The following is a 22,903-nucleotide window of genomic DNA, read 5'->3' as shown; positions in this document are numbered from 1 at the left end:
ACAGCTGTGTAGTGTCCTGTAGAGATTCCTCTCCGTCTGACCTGAGCTGACATGGGTCAGTGGGTGAGATTACATTTTTCTTAACGTGACCACAAAACAAAGAGTTTTGAAACTTGAGGCATAGCTCTGCGCCCGACTGTCAGACACTAATTGGTTTTGTTCCCTGAGATGGAAAACGTAACTACTGACGAGCTTTATCCACGCTTGCAGATGAAGCTGACTGACAGTTTTACTGGGTAAGAGATGGTGATGAGACTGAAGCAGGATCCTGGGATGAGTGTAAGGCTGGTTTGATGACCAGGATCACTGCATTCCCATCACAAAACGGTGGTTGTGAACTCTTTATTAGCTGTGAGTATGAGCTCATAAAAGGAGTATTGTTGGACCTAGATGACTAATTTTTAATATGTGCTGTTTGTAAAGTTGTATTTTAAATGAAACTAATTGGCAACATAGAAAACAATTTTGCGGGCCCAACAGCACAATTTTCCCTACCAAAGTTATTCTCATTTTTCTCTTTTTGGTTCTTTTTTTTTTTTTAAATCGCAGTAAACGGTCTGGTGAAAACAGATATGTGCAGCCTAAAGCAGCAACAAACCTCAGTCTCCCATTTTTCATGCCTATATTGCAAAGAAAATATTGTCTCTGTCACAGGCTCTCATAAATCACACACAAGAGCTCCTAGAGAAAGAAGAGAAGTCTCTGAAAAGACACGGCCATATCATGCTCATAATTTGAGATATTTTGAATATCCTAAAACTTCAAGGTCATTTTGCACTACAGGTTTTTCTGTCCCACTGAGAGCTTCTCTCTGAAGTTGGGATGATGACATTCAGCGAAGAGTTACTGGACATTTAGCCTGGAGCTGGGCAGAAAGGTCGAAAGACAAATATAGCCCGAGGTTGAGAGCTGTTTGATGGAGTCTTAAGAAACCCTCTCCACTTGATGGGACTCTCAACAAGATATTAGAATGACTTTCAGCTGGTATGAGAACTTTCCCTTTTCCAGCATGTTTAGCCTGCGTAAGGACTTTGTCATTTTCCTGTTTAAAATGTAGAGGAGACTGCAGTGCTGTCAGCTCTGCTGACACTTCATGCTTCAGCACATTCGCTCATTTCTTCTCACTGCTTGAAGGGTTTATGCATCTCAGAAAGGCAGCATGGTGGACTCAGACATGCTGATAACATGTACAGAGGGGGTCAGACACATAAGCCCCATTACTTTACATAAGAAGTGGCTTATTAGCAGCTGCAACAAAGAAGCTTCATTTTCATAGTGTGTGTGTGTGTGCGTGCGTGTGCGCAGATGTCTGTGGATTAGAGATCCATGTTTGGATTCGATAACACCCTGATATGAACCCAAAGAGGTTCGCTGGACCTCGAGGATGGAAAAGATATATATAAATCTTATAAAGTTTGTATCTGTCTGTGCGAAACTTGTATGAAAAGCATACGAGTGAAAACAGATAAGATCCCTTGAAAAATTATATAAAGGGAACCTGTATGTTTTGGATACTTCCTAAAACAATATATGAAAGTAATGAGAAAGTGACCACTTTCATGAGTAAATCATATAAGCCTTATATGATTCACTATATGAAGCAAGCTAAAGCTGATTCAAGTCTTTTATAAGTTTTTCCTATTTCTTTTCCATATTGGTATGAATCAAATCTCGGTCCGATACATTCAGTTCTGTTGTGTTGTGTTTACTTTGCCATACGACAGCAGCAGCTAGCAGCAGACCTAGATAGCAGGGAGGAAACTAGCCTAAGCAAAGCAGCAATAGTTTAGAGATATTTCATGTCTTCTGTGTAGAGTTTTGCAAAAGTTTTTTTTTTTCCACTTAACTAAGGACAGAGTGAACTGACAGAACTGAAAAGACGCCTTCTTCCTCACTCAATACAGAGGTGTTACATAAGGCAGAGGTTAGAGGAATGTTGGGAAGATTTTATTATACTTTTAGTAACACAATTACAAACACTCTGTTTGGCCCTCCAACCATGGTGGGTGGGTGGGTGGGTGGGTGTGTGTGTGTGTGTGTGTGTGTGTGTGTGTGTGGAAGAAAAAATGTAAAGCAATAGAACTAAACTCTAACTGTTTATTACTTTTAACTAAAATGAGACTAGTGTGAATAAATTACATAAATGACACAGATTTTTATTGGATTTATCATGGATCTAAAAGCTGTTTAAAGTGACCCTGATGTTTTCTTGCACAGAAAATAGTTAAAATTTTCTTCTTCTTAGTGAGGATTAAAGCTTATTAATTTAAAGCTGGTATCAGCATTATCAGCACAAACCCAAGGTATTGGTAGTAGACTGAAGGGGAAATCAGTGCTGTGGTCCACTCCTCTGAAGACTAGTGTTTCAGTGAGATTAATAAATCAGTATAAAAGATGGACGTAGCTTTTCTTGGTTGGAAAAATGAAATAATGCGAAGGTGCTTTAACCCTTTAAAGATAAGCGTATCGTATTTCATACATGTATTTTGTGAGTTATTGAGACTTCTACATCATCAGCGTGACATTTTTTTTTTACCCTCAAATGATATAAATTGCATGGCACATTTTTAATGACTAAATTGCAAAAAATATGGCTAATGTAGCAAATGTGATACAAATTCAAACTCATATGCAGATTAAAATTTGATATATTTAAAGGTTCAACAAACACTCAATTATAAAAAAATATTATAGATTTCTGGCAGTTATTTCATGGTTCAGGTTTTAAAGGGTTAAACCTGCATTCTATCAGAAAGTTGTATGATGACAATCGCGGTGGCTGCAAAAAGGTTCTGTAAAAGTCTATAGGAAGAAGGCTTTCAAGATTTTATGTTGTCATTCACTCATTCTGGGTCCCACTGAATAAAAAGTAAAAGATGAATCTATTTTGTAAATTTCTGTCATACTTTTCTGCTTTTCTTATCCGTTTTTTATCCAACCCATAAGTAGCTCACTGTGCAAAGGGTGCTGGAAACATTAAGTATACTTATTAATACAGTTTGTAATTCTGCTTAAGAGAAAAATCTAAACCAAATCTGTGCTAAACAATGGATAAAACTGCTCAAAAACAATTATCACACAAGGTTAAATTTATTTAATGGCTTTCAGACGCCGTAAGCATTTATTCACTTAAATGCATTTCATTTCATTACTAGTCTATGGATTGACTTCAGTTTAATTTCAAACTTTTCCCGAGTGACAGCATTTCTCTCAACTTTCACAACTGAAATTTATTACTTCCTGTCCTGACCTTAACTCCATTTACAGGACAGATTGAGACACAAAACACTTAACTCCACCTTCCTCCAAGGACTGGACTTTCCCTCTGAGTATAAGATGAACTCTGACAGCAAGCACTGGCAGCAGAGATTATACTGTGATGCCCAGTCGCTTTCCACTATGACTACCTGATGACTACAGATGTGGAAGAACATTTGGAGATGACACTGGACTGGAAATCAACAAGAAGCACACAAGAGATCAGAGGGTGCAGGGTTAAAGCAAAGAGTTCAATTCAATAAAACTTTATTGATCCTGAAGGTTGACCCCGAAGGAAACTGGGTTAAGGCTGCCGACCTTTGCCAGCGCCATCTTACCCTTCTGACCATACATACATTACACAAACATCACATGGGGTAGACAGGTCAGAGAGGTATAACAATGGAAAATGCACAACATGAGGAAAGATAAGGAGAAAAAAGAACTCCCCCCAGACTGAGCTCCAATAGGGAGATCAGTTTGAGAACAGAAAGCGAGTTGGTGGTCAAATGGAAATATTAAAGGAAAGAACTGAAGGAGAAAAGTGAGGACTAATAAGGTGGAGCGTCAGCAGGAAAAGACCTGTATATTCTACTCACACACTGCTAATGACTTAAAGACAAATCTTTTAAAGACTACAACTTCCGAAAAGGTTTCCATTAATGACTCTCACACATATTAATGATTGTTTGAAAGAACTGCAAAGTGCTGTTTAGCTCTGATATAAACACTCACTGAACACTTTTAGATAAAACTTGCTAGTACCAGGTTGACACCCCCGTCCTCAGAACTTAATTTGTGGCATAGATTCAAAGTGCTCGAAACATTCCTCAGAGATTTTGTTCCTTATTCGTATGATAGTCTCACACAGCTTCTGCAGATTTGTCATCTACACATCCATGATGGCAATCCCACATTCCACCACATCCCAGAGGTGCTCTACTGGACTGAGATCTGATGACTATGCAGGCCATTTGAGAACAGTGAACTCACTGTCATGTTCAAGAAACCACTTTGAGGCAGACAGTTGAGATCCAATGAGGCTCCTTGGGCAGAGAGCTCTAAATTCAAATAAAACTGAGGTTATTGTGCCCAAAAATCTTAGAAATATGGCATCTAACCAGATGCTTACTGTGGATGGCAACATCTTGGACTGCAATAACACTGTGAGGAATCTTGGAGTCATTTAAAGCCTTGAGTGCACATAATAATGAAATGTTGCTTTCTTGTATTTGTGCAATATATTTAAAATTAGAAACATCATGTGTCAGAGTGATGCTGCTCTACTTCATGCCTTTAATACTTGTAGGTTGGACTTTTGTAATTCATTATTATCAGGATGTCCTAAAAACTCCCTGAAAACCTTCACTTGATCCAAAGTCCTGCCACAATAGTACTGACAGGGACTAAAAAGAGAGCATATTTCTCCCATACTGGCTTCTCTTTAGTGGCACCTTTTTAAATTCAGAATCACACTAAAAATATTTCTCCTCAAAAGGTGTTGCATAATAAGGACCCATGTTATCTTGAAGACCTCATTGTATCATATCATCCCAACAGAGCATTTTACTGTCACACTGCAGGCATACTTGTGCTTCCCATATTTAAAAGCAGAATGGGAGGGAGACCATTCAGGCTGTACCTTACAATATAAAGTGCCTTGAGGGAACTGTTGGTGTGATCTGGCACTATATACATAAAACTGAATTGATTTGGAGGGTGAATGTGAGGGACCAAGCAGCAAAGGCATAGAGGACATAGGAAAAATGTCTTTAAAAATTAGCTTCTTTTTTTTTATTTTAATCCCCTAAAAAGTTCAAAATATAATTATTGGGCCCATAAAATAGGTCAACTAAATAAAACTCTACTCAAACAGTAACTTCCAGAAACTTAACCAAACAAGCAGACACAGCTTAACTCACAAACTGACCTAAAAACAAAGACACAGCAGGGTAACCTTTATAGTGGTTTGGCCAAACCATTTACACACAATAGGGGGAAACAAAAACAAACACCAATACTAACTAGGCACAACATAACATAAGTAAACCTAAAACACACCTGTTTCTGACAAGCACTTGGTTGGTCCTGCTGAGATGGCGTTGTTTTCAAAGTCCTCAGCTCTTGGCCACGCCTTTTGCCCAGACAGGAAACAGCCACCTCCCCAAACCAGGTAACTCAAAGAAAGAGAAACATAGTATAACAGAAAACTTTTTTTTTTTTTTGAAAACCACACAATGCTACCATGTGTGTGCTTCATAATATCACTGTTAGGTTTAAGTAAAGACATTAATGAATTATTTTACTGAAATAACTGCAAACCAAACTAATGAAGTGAATGAATAGACTGATTTTACTCATGTGTGGCTGATTCCATCACAGTTGACAAGAAAGTAAATTTAACAGAAGAAATGCAGACCAGCTTGGAGACAACAAGGAAGTTTTCCACAGGGAGTGACCAACAGCTTCAGATAACCCAGACTGGCTCTGCAACCAGCTCGAGCTGCTCCTGCACTGTCAGGCTGACATGCAGTTGAATAACAGATGAATGGACTGAAGCGCAGAAAATGGATTAATGTGTGGGGTCAAACAGGACCTGCCCATCACTTCAGGAATCAACAGGTCAGTAGAAAAGAACTAAACAGTGAAAACCTGACCCGGCCAGGACTATGACAAAAGGTAAGATGGATCCATGTTTTCATGTTGTTTACACCAAATTCTGACCCTACCATCTAAATGTCACAGCAGACTCATCAGAGCAGGCAATGCTTTTCCAACCTTCTATTGTCCAATTTTATGAATTTTAGCCTCAGTTACTGTTGCCTCATATCAGCTTGAAGCATTTTGGTCATTCTCCTATGCCCTCTGGCATCAACAAAGCATTTTCACTGGATATTTTCTCTTTTTTGGACCATTCTCTGTAAACCTAAGATGGTTGTGTGGAAAACCCAAGTTGATCAGCAATTTCTGAAATACTCAGACCAGCCTATCTGGCACCAACAACCATGCAATGTTCAAAATCACTCAAATCACCTTTATTCCTCATTCTGACGCTCCGTTTGAACTTCAGCATTTGCTGCCATGTGGTGGGCTCATTAGATATCTGAGCAACTGAAAATATAAACCTAGGGAAGTGGTTGGCGAATAGATTTTTTAAACACTGATTTTATTAGCAATTAAAATTAAAATCTCTTTAATTACTGGCCGGGGTTACTAAACACAAAACTGGATGCCTCTTTTTTTTGTTTGCAGAGCAGTAATGTTTGAATGAACCAGGCAGGTAATGTTCAGCTTTAGCATGAACAAATTCAAAAAAATAAAGATGCAAAACACTGTTTCTGACTGTTTCACCGCAGTTACTTGTAGAAATGACAAACATGCCCAGACTCTCACCTCCAGAATCTTAAAGATTGTTGCCACATCACTGGATTTTGTGCAAATGGAGATACTGTTTACTGTGTGTGTTTGTTTGAGGTAGAGAGATCTGCAGCTGTTCATACATTCATGACACAGAGCAGAGAAAAGAGATGAAGACAATAAAGCAGTCTGGCAGATAGGTTTTCATGGAGCCCTGCCCTCACACCCTGCATATTGTTATTGGCTGTGGAGCTGCATGGGGCTACACAGTGTCATAACTGATGATGGAGGTATTACTTTGCTTTGAACATGAACATGCATATACTGCATATTAAAAATTTAATTTCAGAAGCGTCTGATTAAGTGTTGGGAGCGCTAATAAAACACAATGCAGTAAGGCAATTATCTTTTAAAAACTGGCTATTTTTGGAAATGAACCATGATTCGCGTGTGCTAATAACCAACAGGGACAGGACAAGATGCTTTATTGCAATTGGTTTTTGTACCTCAGTAGAATCCTTATGTGCAGGATGTTTTTTTATAGTCTTTATACACTTACATTTGTGTATACTTTAGACGTAAAGTAATGTTTATTGTCTTAATTTAATCTAAGCTCTGAGCTCTATATCCATCGTGGAATGAGAGGAAGCTGAGATAGGGCGGTGTGCACCTTCTTCCCCGAGGACACGCTGTAACTGTGTGTAATGACCTGAGATGTTAAACTGCCCCAGTCCTGTTTCAGCTGGACAAAAGCCTATGTGAAAAATACAGTCTTTAATTGGATTTCTACACTTGTCTCTTAGTGGTTATATTTTTCTGTTCTTGGTTGTACTGTGTGTGCATAACGCACCTTAAATAAAAGGTTGATGAGGTCATCCAGCTGACTTTCAGGTGTATGTAGATTTCTGTCTCTTTCTCCTGCCTTTTATTTGGTTAAATGTATCTTAGTTAAAGCCACTGATTCTTTATCAGCCTGTATTTCTGTCTCTCTCTGACACAAGTAAAGTCGTCAAATGTTACGGGATCAATAATCCTATTCTGATCACTGACAAGGGTGCCGTTATCAGATGCTGGACTTGATTTGGTGGCTCACTTTCCTCTTGGTGCTAAAAGCAGCGTTTTTGCTTTCAAAGGATCACACACACAGGGTGACACTCAGAAAGACACGGTAAATGTCTTCTAAGTCTGTTCCATCCCCTCATCGTTCTATTCTGAACCTCTGTTTCAAATACATATAAACAGATTCGTGACTTAACTTTTTGTCTGTGACCTAGAATTTCATGCAAAACATTAAATTCTTGACCGTGCAGCTTTCAATTAGCATTCATTTGTAGTATTAGCTCATGGTTGTTTTAATCCTCAACCAATCAACATCTTTTGCCAGACACTCACATTTCAAGAAATGCTTTCATGTTTGACCCATAATGTAATGTTTATTGTGTTCTACACACAGACTGATTATGAAGGGACCGTTCCCAGGGTGCCAAATTATGTCTTGGCACAGTAACAAACACTATACAAAAAAAAGAGATAATTCAAAAATGCCCAAAGACAAAATACAATGACACAAACTGCATATAAGGAAAAACAATTACCAATTAAAACCAGGAGTGACTACATCAAACACAAGACACTAGGTAGAACAAAGATACTGAAAAGAAACATGGGGAGAGACATGGGGACATAGGAGACACTAAATACATAGCAGACCATTAAAGAATATGATGCAAAACCAACATGGTGAACTAAAAGAGGCAAAATGCAATCTAGTTGCAAATGTATGGTTTTCTTATACCTCAGTAGACTGACTTTAACGTCTAATCTTATTCATTTAAAAATGCATTTGAAATGTATAGAAGAGATGTACCAAAGAAAAGCCGATATTCACGTCTGAAGCTGAGATTATTCAGAGAGCTGGCTGGAATAAACACATTTAAAGTAGACGAATCTGTCTATGATCCATATAGAGTGTAAAAGAAATGCGTGAAGAGCTGTGATGCTCAGAGAAAGGCTATTTGTCTTTCTATATATATTCAGAAATTCACATTATAGTCACGAGTTTTAATCTACTGATTCCTGTTTAGACACAAATTTTATGTGTAGGATTTTTTGTGACAAACCAATGGTTTGTATTTATGGGAGGGGGTGTTAAGGCCTTAGCAGGGCCTCCTCCTGAAGTTGCCCTTGTGATGGTGTGTCCTGCCATATCTTCTTCCTTAGCTGCCACCTTTTTTGTACAGCTGACTCCCATCAGCAATTAGAAGTACTTAAGACCAGACAAAGGTGAGTTCTAGTGCCAAAGAGCCTTGTTGGTTTGCAGCTAGTGAGGTGTGTGTGTGTGTGTGTGTGTGTGTGTGTGTGTGTGTGTGTGTGTGTGTGTGTGTGTGGGGATTGATTGCTCGCTCACTCCTGCTTGGTGGAGAGGAGTGTGTTTGGTGACTAATCTTACTTTTCAGTTTACTGACCAACACCTGAATGGTGCGGCTTGATAGTCATTTTTAGTTCAGTTATTAATAGAAGCATTAATAAAACTATTTAATTTAACCATTTTGCCTCCCTGTCTCCTCTTTTTCAAACTGGACACCTTTCGTTACTTTCCCTCATCCCCCAGACCTTTTTAGGGGAACGTAACATTTACTTTTTATCTGTTTGCTCTCATATGTACTTATTCATGTTCATGTACAAAAAAAATCATATTTTCCACTTTTAAAAAGCAAATAAATAAAAAAGAATTTGCTTGAAGCGGTGGTGCAACTCATTTTTCCACACACCTAAGTTTGAGCCATAGATGTCAGAAATTAATTTTTGGGTTAAAGCACAAGAGTCGCCACATCTTTTAATGCTTTGTTTCCTGGTTGCCATGGAGATGCCTCCTGCTTTAATGCTTCTGCGACTAAATATACTTGCTACTGAAATATATTACTTATAAATTCATGCTGACACAAAAAAACGTGACAACCAGTGTCCCTCAACGGGAAAAAGAAATTGATTTTATTTTTTTTGTGACAATTTGATGAACGGAGGTGAGATTGTGCTGCACACAAATACGCACTCTATCACAGGTTTCATGTGCCAACATTGCTTCTCCATAATTTTTCTTTTTGAAGAATGGCTCTGAAGTGCTAATAGATGCAGTACAATAGTTGTAGTCTTAGTAGAGTTTACTACCACATTTGCTTTCCTCTATTTGAAAGGCCAAAGCCCCAAGTCTGCAATTCAATACAACAGGAGCCATCCATATCAGTGGTTGTGACCTAGTTTTAGTCCTTTTGTCTTTGCAGAGTCATTTGCTTTAATTGTTCTATACATGATGCACATTGCTTCCACTGTTGGAATTTTATATATTTGCTCATTTAAAGAAAATATTCTTACACTTCTACATTCCAGGTTCATGGCAGGCTGAAGTCTATCCTTGCTGCCACAGGGGTGAAAGGCAGTGTACACTCCATACACAGACCAGCAACCACTGGCATTCGCATTCATAACTATGACAACAGTTTAAAGACACTGTCTTTGCTGTCTGTGGGGAGACAGTAAACACCTCCCATGCAGACTTCCTGAGCCTTGAAAGGATCCTGCCGTGTGCTGTGATGAGGTGGGTATATCGATCTCACTTTACATCTTGGCTTCCCCTGAAACCACATAAATTTCTATGCTTGAGTTGTTTAGTTGAATAGAACTACATCATGAAAAAAAGGTGACGTCATATGTTTGGTGCTTGGTCTCTGGCAGAGGTGAAGACATCTGCACTGTGTGAGGAGAAAAGAATTTCTGTCGTGTTGTGTTGTTGTAACAGTGTAGGCAATTTCAAATTCTTTGCACAAAACAAACAATCAACTACTCTTCGGACCAAAAAAGCAATTTAAATGCAATTTCCTGTCAGATTACTTTCATGAGCGACATATTTGAACAGAAGAACATTGGAGTTTCATATTTTCCAAAGCTCTGTGCAATGTTTTGGAGTCTCATATGGAATAATACCTGAAATGACCTGCCTGCGTTGCATTTCTTCATCTCTGGCACTCATGGCATTAATTTGGGGGCAATTTTACCCTGTGATATTATCAGCTACAGCCCTTGACAACACCATGCAGAGTCATTCCTCGTGGTAAGGTCTTCAATTTATGTGGAATGGAAATTCAATACTTTTAATTATTAGACTTTATAAAAACCAAAATAAGTTTTGATATTTCTCATGTTTTTTCCCACAAATTGTAAGCATTGATATTGTTAAAAAAAACACACACAAAAACACCCCAATTTCTAGAACCATCCACCCGTGAAGATTACTGATCCTAGTCTCCCACATCAGCTCTGTGAGTACTTGTACTTCAGATTTGTGGTACAGTTTTGAATGAATCCAGTCTTCCTCAGCTATTTTTAATCAACCTGAAGTACCTGTGGTCACAAACTTTCACAAAGCTTATGGAACATTTATTGTAAGTCTCTACATTTTTTATGCTTATAATCTTGCTGAGAAGTACATTTTGTTTGTACTGTAGACAGAAACCACAGTCTTCCTCTGCCCCTGTGTTCTTGCGGAATAGAGAATAATATTTTTCTTCTTGTTGTTTGCTCTCCATGCACCGTTGTCTGCTTGTTGCTTTCAAGATTTAAGATCTTCTGTTGTACCGTTCCACCTGAGTGAGTTGCTTAGTGCGTGGGCATCGATTAGACACCTACAGTTAACAGTAGAGGTGGTGTCTGCAGCACAGAGAGATTCAGTTGGAGAGAAAGCAAGCTGGGGAAAAAGCTGGACACAGTGCAGCTGCAAAGGGGCTCGTGACAGACACAGTTTCTCCTTGCTTGGTTGCTTTTACGCCCGGGAACAAAGTCATTCAACAAGACAGAGCTCTGCAGGCATCTGCCATCGCACACGAACACCTACTAACACTGCTCCCTGCTCGAAAACCGGTTACTCTTCTGGGGTCTTTATTAGAAATGAAACTGCACAGAGTGGTTCATTTGTGCACAAAACGTTTTTAATAAAAACCCATAAAGAAAAGCTATAGACAAACCCACAGGAGAATATAAAGATAAGCCAAATGTCCATCCACTTTGTGGCTGTTTCAGTTTTCCCACTCAGTGATGAAATTCAGCTTTTATGGTTTATTGAACGGCATATGGTTTTGACCAGCAAATCAAAATAAAGTTCCATATCAGAAATGATAGTCAGCTGTACTGATAACACGGGGTCCTCACCTACAGACTCTTTGTCCCTCACTGCCTTTTAAAGATTTTTTTTTTTTTTTATTGTGGTGTCAAGAAGTCTCAAATAAATAAATTATGCACCTGAAAAAACCCCACCAGAGCTTGATTTAATGATTTATGCGAGGTGAGAGACGATATTCAAAACCCCAGGTATGTCAGCTGGTTAAAAGAAGCATGTGGGGTTAAGCTGAAAGATTGTAGGTTTAAAAGGCAATGAACCTCTAGTTTTATTGGAAATTTGGATCAAAACTGCATTTTTGAACTTGCCTTTTTAGACGTTAATGCTCACTTGCTGATGAATGTACGATAGAAGGCACCAGAACCGCTTCTTTAAAGATCCTAAACTCATCCTGGAGAATCAATTCTTTATTTGTGAATTTGAAACAAACTACAAATGACCACTGTTACCACCGATGATGTGCCAATACACTGCAAAATGGACATTTTTGTTATGCTGTGCTGCATATAATCTAATCCAATTCAAATAGCTGCAGATCTTCACAGTTCCAAGGACGACCTCAAAAGCTGAAAAGAAAATGACACATTTCCAACACTGAGCTGTAAGCGAGAGACTGCTCTGAACATAAATGAACACAAAATGAGATGTAGAGTATGTACTGTGCGAATTTCAAGCTCCCCCCCGTTATGTATTATATTGTAAGAAACATAAAGGTTGCAGATCTCCCACTCATCTGAGCTTGCCACATGAATAGCTTTCATTTACTTCTGATGGATTCTCCTCCATCTGTCTGCCGTCACCTCCCGAGACTGAAAGCGCATCTGCATTCATCACCGTGAATAATTTCAACAATTTAAAGACTTTCATTTGAAAGCCATGCAGCAATTAGTCATATTTCACTTCATCAATCATCCATCAAGTCTTTATTGCAGTTTGTATTATAACAAGAGTTAAAAGCTGAAAAACAGGAATTCTGATGGTGACAAAAATATAGTATCTTCTTTTTCATTTTTTTGTTAAATGAAAAGAATGACTGAAAAGAAAAGCAGCTGCTCTGGAATGCATGATCTCTTCACTGTCGTTCTGTTAAAATTCCAATTTTCCATTTTTATGGTTTGGTTGGAGCAATTTTTATGGTTTCGTATTGAAATGAAAACACAAGGACAAAATAAGACTTTTAATTTCTATAGAACAGCTATAAGCTCTGGTTTTATTCGCATCAGTGCAGGAAATTGTTTGATCCCATTCATTTTTACATGTTTAACAGTTGTTTAGATGCAGTACCGATCATGACCAACTTAAAGACTGAAACATTAAGCTTAAAGTTAGAAAAAAAACTTTCCCAGCTGTTCTATCATGAAAGCACTGAGCATGCAGTCAGCTAAATGAAGTTCTTGTATTCAGAACATGCTATTGATCTTTTTTTGAGACAGTAACTGAAGAAGAGGTTGGAAATGCTGGAAGAACGCCTGCACTTGTATTTTTCCTTTAATCTTTTAATAGTTCCTGTATTCTTCGTGGATTTAATTCTCAAGGTGGAGTGTTTTTAAAGTGGAGTGCGTCAGGTTTGTCATTAAAAAACAGCTCCATCAGTCATCAATTTATTTCAGCACCACAGCCTTCGTCAGCATCAGGGCAGCCAGAAAGGTTGCTCATTGATTGACAGGTGTGATGTGCTTCTCTGCCTTTGAGCTAATTTTGACAAATAGCCCGGTGTGCGCAGCATCACAAACTGCAGCGGCGTGAAATGAGCTTTAATTACTACCGGTTATTACAGCTCTGACGTTGTTTGGGCTTTGTTGCGCTCCAGCAGCCACCGACTCGTTTGGTTTGTAGATGAGCTGAATATGTTGTTGCTGCTGAACATCTGTGTGAGAAGAGATGTGTTACTTACTGCACAAAAAAATTCCCCAAGACAAATGACTCTCCTTTACTTTATAGATTATCGATATTCAACGACGCTTAAAGCGCTGAGTAACCTACAGTTGTAAACGACCGTTATCTCATTAAAATATCTGATTATTTATTACAGTTTGTGGTGGACCTGCACAGTAGCGTCCAATACACAAGCATAATTCAGTTCTAAGAGCACAAACTTGAAGGAGAGCTAATTAGAAACCATTAACGATCGCGCATGCGTGCTGAAGCTTTCGTAAATGACCTTTTTTCTTTTTTAAACTTAACTTTTACTTTTTGCCTGCCAACCACATTTTATATGAATAAAAATGGAAATTTTACAGAATACCTTACAGGGTCAAGACATTCAGAAATTTCATTTGCAGTGTAGACGTGCAGCAGGGAACATTAGTTTTTGGGCCGTGAGTGCATTTTTATCTTCTTTCCTCAGTGATAAACACGTAGATAGCACATTGGTCGATGCTCGTCCCTGCAATGATGGTCACCGCGGCTGCCATATTGCTCAGGGGTGATATGTCTCTGGCAGCAGAGGTCTGTGCACAAAACCATCAAAACTTTATGAATTTTAATTTGACTTTCAAGCAGCTTGTTACAAATGCTAAAACTGTGTTTATACTTAGTTCAGTGGTTGTGTGTTTTCATACTAGTAAACATTATGCTGATGGTAACCATAAAAGCTACTAACAACATATACTGCAATAACAACCCTAAATTTTTTACCTTTATGTGATATTAACTGGCTTCATTTGGTATTCTCTAACATTAAGCCAGCATAAAAACTGCTGGTATTTAATCACTCAGGACCTAAAATCAGACCTCCTGTGTAAGAAAGTAAAAAGGTAACATATATCTACAATGCTGTGCAAAAGTAATTAATTTCCTAATATTTTGCTATGAAAATGGAAAATATGTGCAGATGTGCAGCAGTTTATTAAAACATATGCAAACATTCGTGGAAATACAATACTTATAAGATAAAAACCATTTGTAAAAGGCTGAAAGAAAGTATTTGGTATGAGTGCCTTTATTCTTCAACTCAGCCTAAACTCTCTTGGGCAAGTTTTCTTGCAATTTATCCAAGTAGTCTCCAAGAATAGTCCATTAGGCTTGTTGAAGGATATTCAAAGCTCTTCTTTGGATGTTGGCTGTCTTTTCTTCCGTTCTCTGTCAAGATGATCCCACACTGCTTAAATTATGTCAAAATCTGGGCTCTGGGGAGGCCAATCCATGACTGATAGTGTTCCATTGTATCTTGCTATGCCTTTGCACAGTGTGTCTGAGATCGCTGGCATGCTTAAAAATGAAGCAGTTATCAGTCAGATGCTTTTCAGATGGTATTGCATGGTTGATCAAAATCTGACAAAGCCTTTCTACTTTCAGAATCACATCAATTTTCCCCAATACCACAGGCAACACAGCTCCAAACCATGACTTTGAGACTCCAAGTTTCACCAACGACTGTAGACCCTCACTGTTGTACCTCTCTCCTTATCTCCTACATAAACACTGATGACCAAACATTTTAAATTTGGATTAATTACTGAAAATCAGTCCCGTTCTTATGTAATCTGGCATACCTCAGCCTGTTCTCCCAGTTTCCCTTCCTGAAGAGTGGCTTTTTGACAGCCACTCTTCCACTGAGACATTTCTGAAGAAGCTTCAGTGAACAGCAGATGGATAAACTGGAGATGGATCTGTCAGGAATTTGCTTTTATTTCATCTTGTTACTTTAGGACATGATTCTCAGGTAATGTTCATCTGTTGTGGGGAGTTTTTAGAGCCACAATTTCTTCCTTTTTCTTTCACTTGTCTGGTTTCCTCTTTTTTTTTTTTTTTTTTAGGGGATACACTGCACATCATTCAGAGAGATGACACATTTTCAGCTAATAGCTGGGAATCACCTTGTTTGTGCAAATATATTATTTTATGCCTGTCAAATTGTGTTATCTTTGGCATTTGTTGCAGGTTCAGCCAAAGAACTGGGAATATATTGGATGTTTTGGTGGCAGGCTGCTAGTAGCAGCGCCTAAAGACATAATTAAAATTGTTTCGTTTTTTTTCTAAGTTGTATGTTAACAGTGTCTTATTATGTGTGGACACAACACTGGGTCATCTCTTGTGTTAAGTGGCTCTTACGTTTGCTAAAAGTAAAATTGTTAAGCAGCTTAATAAACATTCATCATTCAATTAAACTATTGCCCATGATAACTTGAAGTCAGTTTTTAGTGCAAAATTTAAAGAAATGAGGAATGACTCAAGAGTTTTAAATAGTAATCTCGTTATTTTCGGTGCTTGTGGATAAAAATTGGAAAAAAACAAAAATACCTGTGTGCATGTGACAAAGCAACACTGAAGAAAGAAAAGTGTGCACAAATGAAAGAAGATATCAGTAAAACATTTTGTTTAGTTTTAAAATAAACAGCCTGGTGGAAGTAGAGTGAGGAAGAAGCAGATTGTTGCACAAAAAAATTGAAATAATTTTTAGCCCTCAAGATTTAATACTCATCTATCCTAATAGGCGCTAAAAGGCTCAGTCTGATATGAGATTAAATATGAACAAGTATCAGACTTACCTCATTGACCTCCAAGGCAGCAATTTTCCCTTAAGATGAAAAATATTTGAGCTTTTGTTCCGCTATTGCCCTCACTGATTTTTAACAAACTAGAACTATAAACCAATCACGGCAGGCAAGTCCTCTACTGCCACCTACTGGTTGTGATTTAGTGTAACGTATAACGGCAGCTGTTACCTCTGACAAATACAAAATGCCTTCCGTGTAACTGATGATTGATTGGTGGATGGATGTGTGCAGCTTATCTGAATTTGGGCTTGTAAAGACATTTCAAAATTTTTATAAAATTGCAGCAAGAAACCAAACGTGACATAAAATAACCACAACAAGATGCAAAACTACAGAGACGAAAAGTGATGGATTTGACCAAAGAGAAACACACACACACACACACACACACACACACACACACACACACACACGCGCACAAACAACCTAAAAGACAAAAAGTGTGAATCAACAAAAACAGGAAAATAACCACAAAAGGATGAAAAACTGCTTCAGAGAGATCTGAAATGCTTCATACTAACTGTTGGAAATGAATAAAAACAACTACAAGGAGGATACAAACACCCAGAGATACAAAATGATTTAAAAAAAAAAAAAAAGAAGAAAGAAGAAACAACCACAAAAAAGGCAAAGTCTCAATAAAAAATAATTAAACTAAATCAGACATGCAATAAAGTGGCATAAATGAGCACAAAGAAAGACAAATATGACGACACACAGTGCTCCTATAACATAACAGTATAGGGCAGGGGCCAAGGCCTGGTGTCCTGCAGGTGTTAGATCTCACCCTGGGTCAACACACCTGAATCAAATGATTAGTTCGTTACCAGGCCTCTGGAGGACTTCAAGACATGTTGAGGAGGTAATTTAGCCATTTAAATCAGCTGTGTTGGATCAAGGAGCCCTGGAGTTAGACACCCCTGGGTACTAAACCAAACCTCTGGTTCACTAAACTGCTGACATCCTTGGTCATAATAAGGAATTAATACACTGTATGTGTTTCCAAATCCTGACAACAACCCAAACCCAGGAAAATTGTCTATATGTGAGGCTGATTATATTTCCATTTGCACACAAGCTTACAAAAAAGAAAGCAAAAAGCAACATCACATTTAATCACAAGGTTTCTTCACTACATCAACTTCCATCTTGCATCCTCTCTCTCTTTTGTTATGTCATGTCTGATGTGAAATCACTAGTTCCTACAAAACAAAAAATGGACTCTGAATATAGAGCAACTGCTGCTGAGTTTTGACTTCCCTCATGATGCACACAGCAACTGAGCTACAGTAAGAACAACAATCGAATGCATCATGAATATTTATAAAAGCGTGATTAACTCCATTTATAACTAAAAGTGCACACTTGGAGTAAAAGCCTATTATTAGTGTTTATTTTCATAATAACCTGGATACTGGGGGAGGTTTGTCCAATAACAGCTGCTTATATGCTGTCTAATAATCCTCTTCAAGCTTTCAAAATGCTGTTAGAAAACTCTTTTGTTGCTTTGCGTCCTCATAATCCCCACTGCATTCCCCCCCCTCTAACTGTACATTAAAGCTGGAACCAGCCATGCAGATAATCTGTCATTTGCCCATGGGTGAGTAAGATAATTGTTAGATTGCATGGATTCATAGATTGAAAATCTTCTTACCACTCAAAGGACACATGATGATTTTAATAATAATGGCTCATAATTCAATAGTTTATGAATGGCTGGTCTCAGGAGATATTGTGGTCTGCAGACCTGAGGGCTTTCTGGCATTGTAAAAATGTTTCCTGGTCTCATAGCGCCACCTGGTGATACATCTTCATTTAGATTTAGGATATCAAAACAAAACGGCAAAACTCCCTCAAAGAAAAAGCGCTTTCTTGTCTTGTCTTGATGCCTTAGCAGACTTTCCTGCTGTGCTTATATGTTCAGTCACTCATTTTGATTCATATTCTTTAAAACCAATCTTGGTCATACCATAGTTTAAGAAGCAGGATTACCTGTATAATATTCATTTCCTACTGAATTGTGATGGATAACTCATAATCGAATGAGAAAGCAAAGTCTCCTGACTTTAGAAACCAATGAAGAGGCAGAAAGTATCTCTGTCTATCTACTATAGAAATGTCTGGGTTTTTTTGCAGTCCACAGTTTAAAAAAAAACATTTTCTGTGACTCAATTACTATAATTATTATATTTTGAACTACCAGAACTGTTTCTGTGATTTTGCACATTTATCATGTAGTTTCACTGGCCGGACCCACTTAAGATCAAAGTGAGCTGAATGTGGTCGGTGATGTAAAATGAGTTTGACCTCCTTGGTGTAGGGGTTCCACATGCGTTTGAATAACACTGATATACTGAAATATTAAATCCTCACCTTTTAATGTACATGAAAAAAAAAAATTTCTTCTTCGTCATCTTGAGGGAAGTCTGTCGTCTCTTTACACTGTCCAGATCATCTCAGTAGCTGCTTGATATTGCTTGTATTCATAAATTTATATAAATATTTTGCACTTTGCATTTTTTGGGGGGATAAGTTTATAGATGGAAAGACCGGGGTGTTAATCGAAACCTTCTGAGGAAAAGACCTTACAGGAAATTTCCATCAGACGACTAAAAAAAACAATCCAGTCACTCTAAATTGCTGTCTTACATTTTATTGTGATGGGGAGTCATAGAAATGGAGCAAACCTAAAATAAAAACAATACAAAAAGACAGTGGATTTACAAAGGGTGCGGAGAGGACAAACAATATGCAGCCTTCAACAGTACAATGGAACAAGTTGGCACAGAACGGAAAACAGGGTGACGGGACGTTGGAAATTTGGCTTCAAAATAAAATTTGAAAAAAGGGAGGAGTAACGTCTTCATAACAAGATCCTTCATTTAAACGGCGACGACTCATGCTTTTAAAAATCACAGAGTTTTAGAATTCAGTAGCTTTATAACGACGCAAAGAGCGGATGCACATGTAACAGTTTCTATTTGTCACTTCATTCCTGTTTTTTTTTCTTTTTCTTTTTAGCTTAAAACAGAAGTCAAGTTTACAGAATACATGTTTTATATTTTTAGGGGTTTTTTCCTTTAATGTCTTTCTTTTTTTCATTTTTTGTTAAAACAAACTTCATTTCCCAGAACCACATTTTGGGATTTTTTTTTTTTTGTTTGTCTCGAGATTATTTTTCATACTAAAATATATTATTGTATCAATTCAAACTACAGTAATGTACACTACAATGTGTAATAAATAACCATAAAAGAAAATATAAAAATAAGACACATAAATATAAAAAAGTCTTCTAAAAACTAAACAGGTATATTTTTTTTTAATCTGTGAAAAGGGTTCTAATACTGCCATTGTTGACAAAAAAATACAGAGGACATACTTTTAAAACAAAAAAAGTAAAACAGATTAATACTATAAACACTGTCTGGTAAAACCAACGCAAAAATTCTTCAACAGAGACCACATTCACTAACGCTTGTTACCTCAAGTGCGGGACAGCTTGCCACAATGAATTTGTTTCTTTTAATCATCATCTGAAAGTAATAATAATAATAAGTGCACAAGTGAGACTAACTTACTGAGTCTCTCTATCATCGTTTTATACTTTAAACTTGTGTGGGTTTGGTCTGGTTTATCTCTTCCTGAGCCGACCTGGTGAGGCACATTACTGAGTTTGAGTGTTGAAGGGTTTTTAAAAATTTGGATTTATGCAGTTCGAAAGTTGGAAACTGATTATCTTACGTTAGAAGGCATTTTAAGATCCACAAGAAAACAAACTTTTTCAACACATTTCACTGCTCTAAACCTCAGACTTTGGACCTACAAGCTGCAGCCATTGGATGCTGATGAGTTAGTAATTCGTAACAAAAAAGTTTTAGTCAAGAGCAAATATGCAATTTTAAGTACCAGGAACAAAAGCAGAACTTTTAGACATGCATGTAGATTTAATTTACTGATTGAAAAATGCTAAACATTCTCTGGCTTTAACTTGTCTTTTTAAAAAACAACCATTGTAAACTAAATAATTCTAGCTTTTAGTTTGGCAGATAAAATAAAACAAGACGTGACCCCCAAGTGGGCTATTTGGGCAGGGGGTCTGTCTTTTTACAGACAAAACACAGAGAATAGTTCTTAGTTCTTAGTTAAGCCCAAATACTGTTTCCCAAGTGTCCTTCTTTGTTGCTGTGACAAATCTGCTGTTCTGTGCAAGTCAACAAACATTAGTCAACATGGCTCCTGTGTAAGTAACAGAGGGACATAATACTGGCTACATGTGTGAGGAAAAGAAATAATAACACTGTTCAATGGCACTTTTAACAGCACACAGGTCTTGCATAAGGCTGGAGGCATTGGGGTGGAGCAGGAAAAAAAGCCCCGATCCTTCACGTACAGTTTGACTTCATATATAAGCTGATAATACTGAAACACTCGCTGAGAACTAAAGTCAACCAAAATAAGGAGAAGCTTGGTAAGAACAGGCGCGTCTGTTTTGGATCCACAGCCGAGCCACGAGGTCGGAGTCCGCTTTTATGTCTTCACCTGGAGACTCCACCCGTTCGGGCTGTGCTGAGCAGCAAAACAAAGGCGCGCCATGCTGGCTTTGAGGTTGTGACTCTGCCTTCCCTGATAGGACAAATTTGGTTATGGCGTACAGAAGCCGCATTCTCATCCCGGACTCCCCATCCCACCCCCCAACCCTCCCCAAGAATACTTTGTTTTCCTTAAGGCTAACAGTCAAACTGAAATCAACAGTAATGCTAGCTAGCAAAGAGTAACACTAACACAAACAACATTTCGCTAGCTAGTGTACATATATAACACTGAAGGGCATACAATGCATGAGGCATGTATCCATAGGTAAACCAGGAATACTGTAGTGCAGAGGTTTTTGTTCGTAGAACTCAATAAAATACTGATTTTAGGAAACTTCATTGGCAATAAAAAGGTATAGAAATCTTTCTCATCTTTAAAGGTTAAAAGGTTTTCAAACAAGAACACGATTAGTTAACACTGACTGAATGAAAAGAAACAAAACAAAGCAACCTGGGATGTCTCAGTAACAAGTCTAACGCGTTGATGGGTGAGTTCTACTTTAAAATCTGTACTTCTATAAACAATTTTAAACACTGATATTTCATTTTCACAAAGAAAAAGTCACGTTTTTTTCTTTTTTTCTATTTCTTTTTTTCTTTTCAAGTTCAGGCACACCTGGGTTTTTGTACACAGTAGTGGACCGTTAAGATCAGGCAACTGCCGTGACTTTCTTCTGATGGCAAGATGTGGTTTTTGTCTAAGATTACCCGACTTCAGTGACCGACACACTCCAACTGTCCCGAAGAATTTTCTTCCTTCATTTGGCGTCTGTCACCGCTTCCTCTGTTGTTTCGGTGTTTTCTGTCCCGTCCCTGATGCTGCTGTCTGTATTCGCTTCACAGTCTGCCGCTTTCTCTGCATCCACACTTGCTGATTCCTCCTTTTCTTCGGTTCTTTCCTCCATCTCGGCGTCCTCCACGTGGTCATCTCCCAGCTCCACTTCTACTACGTCACAGGCAAACTCCTCCTGCCCCTTCTCTTTTTCAGTCTCTTCTTCTTCTGCTGTCGCCTCTTCCTCTGCTAATTCCTCTCCCTCTTCCTCCTCGTCGTCGTCGTCAAAGTTACCCTCGTAGATCTCGCACTCGCCGTCGTCCACCTGCACCACCCGTATGTCGTCCATGCAGATGGCCTCGTCTTCCTCTTCCTCACTCTCCCTCTCGTCTGAGTCCATTTGGGAGGGCGGGGTCGTGGTCCGGCTGTCTGACTGCAGCCTGGCGCTTGGGCTGCCGAGCTCTGACTGATCCCTGCGTGGCCCCGAGCCGGAGCCCGAGTTTGGCCCGTCCTTCTTGCAATAGGAGTAGCGGTGATTCATGTGCTGGGAGTACGAGCCTGAGTGAGAGAAACGCTTCCCGCACTTGTCGCACTGGTAGGGTTTCTCACCGGAGTGCAGCCTCGAGTGTTCGATCAGGTGGTGTTTGTGTTTGAAAGCCTTCTTGCAGACGTTGCACTCGTGGGGTCGTTTTCCTGCAGATGAAACCAGAGCGAGTTAGAGAGGAACTGTGCTTCTTTGCCTGCATTAAGTGTAACAGAGTGTTCGTTATTTTGGTTTGATTTGTTTTATTATATTTTGTTGTTTCACTGCCTGTGGCACGCTTTTATGTTCTTCTGTGTTAAGCACATTGACTTTACTTGTAATGAAATGCGCTATATAGATAAACTTGCCTTTGCCATTATGATCTTCATGGGTTCTTGAAGACAATGACAGCAAACATGCCCTGCCATCAATCAAGCTTGCTTGTTCATTTAAATAAACATAAGCAGGTTTGAACAATTCAAATATTACATTATAAATACAATTAAAACAGCATAAATAAGTGAATGCGTTTGTAACTATAATAATTGGGTGATACAGAATAGAGATTTGTTACCGCAGCTAAACATCTGTCTCTTTGTCAGCATGAACAAAGATTTCACACAAGTTTGTTTGTGCATTCTTGGCCATCACTTCAGTGTTCCCTCAGTTGCTCATATCTGATGACTTATTGTGCCTAACTAAGGTAGCTTAAATGAGTTACCGACTCTG

General features: G+C 38.4%; 1 protein-coding gene and 1 long non-coding RNA gene across 3 annotated transcripts in view; one reads left to right on the top strand and one right to left on the bottom strand.

The window, feature by feature from the left end:
- Positions 1-5,393: 5,393 nt before the first annotated feature.
- Positions 5,394-15,842, top strand: LOC106098399 (uncharacterized). The gene is made up of 4 exons (XR_001224615.3): positions 5,394-5,431; positions 5,641-5,880; positions 10,003-10,210; positions 15,083-15,842. It is a non-coding gene; the product is annotated as an uncharacterized LOC106098399 (long non-coding RNA).
- Positions 15,843-18,921: 3,079 nt separating this feature from the next.
- Positions 18,922-22,903, bottom strand: part of LOC100701828 (zinc finger E-box-binding homeobox 1) — a 71,212-nt gene continuing 67,230 nt past the window's right edge. For both annotated transcript variants that reach the window (XM_003447485.5, XM_005476772.4), the window contains exon 8: positions 18,922-22,344. In XM_003447485.5, the coding sequence (XP_003447533.1) occupies positions 21,638-22,344 (707 nt within the window). In that variant the 3' untranslated portion in view covers positions 18,922-21,637. The remainder of the gene's footprint in view (positions 22,345-22,903) is intronic.

This window comes from Oreochromis niloticus, linkage group LG18 (genome assembly GCF_001858045.2).
Source record: "Oreochromis niloticus isolate F11D_XX linkage group LG18, O_niloticus_UMD_NMBU, whole genome shotgun sequence".
Taxonomy (NCBI): Eukaryota; Metazoa; Chordata; class Actinopteri; order Cichliformes; family Cichlidae; genus Oreochromis; species Oreochromis niloticus.
The sequence above is the reverse complement of the archived record's forward strand: the minus strand, read 5'-3'. Positions and strand labels throughout refer to the sequence as shown.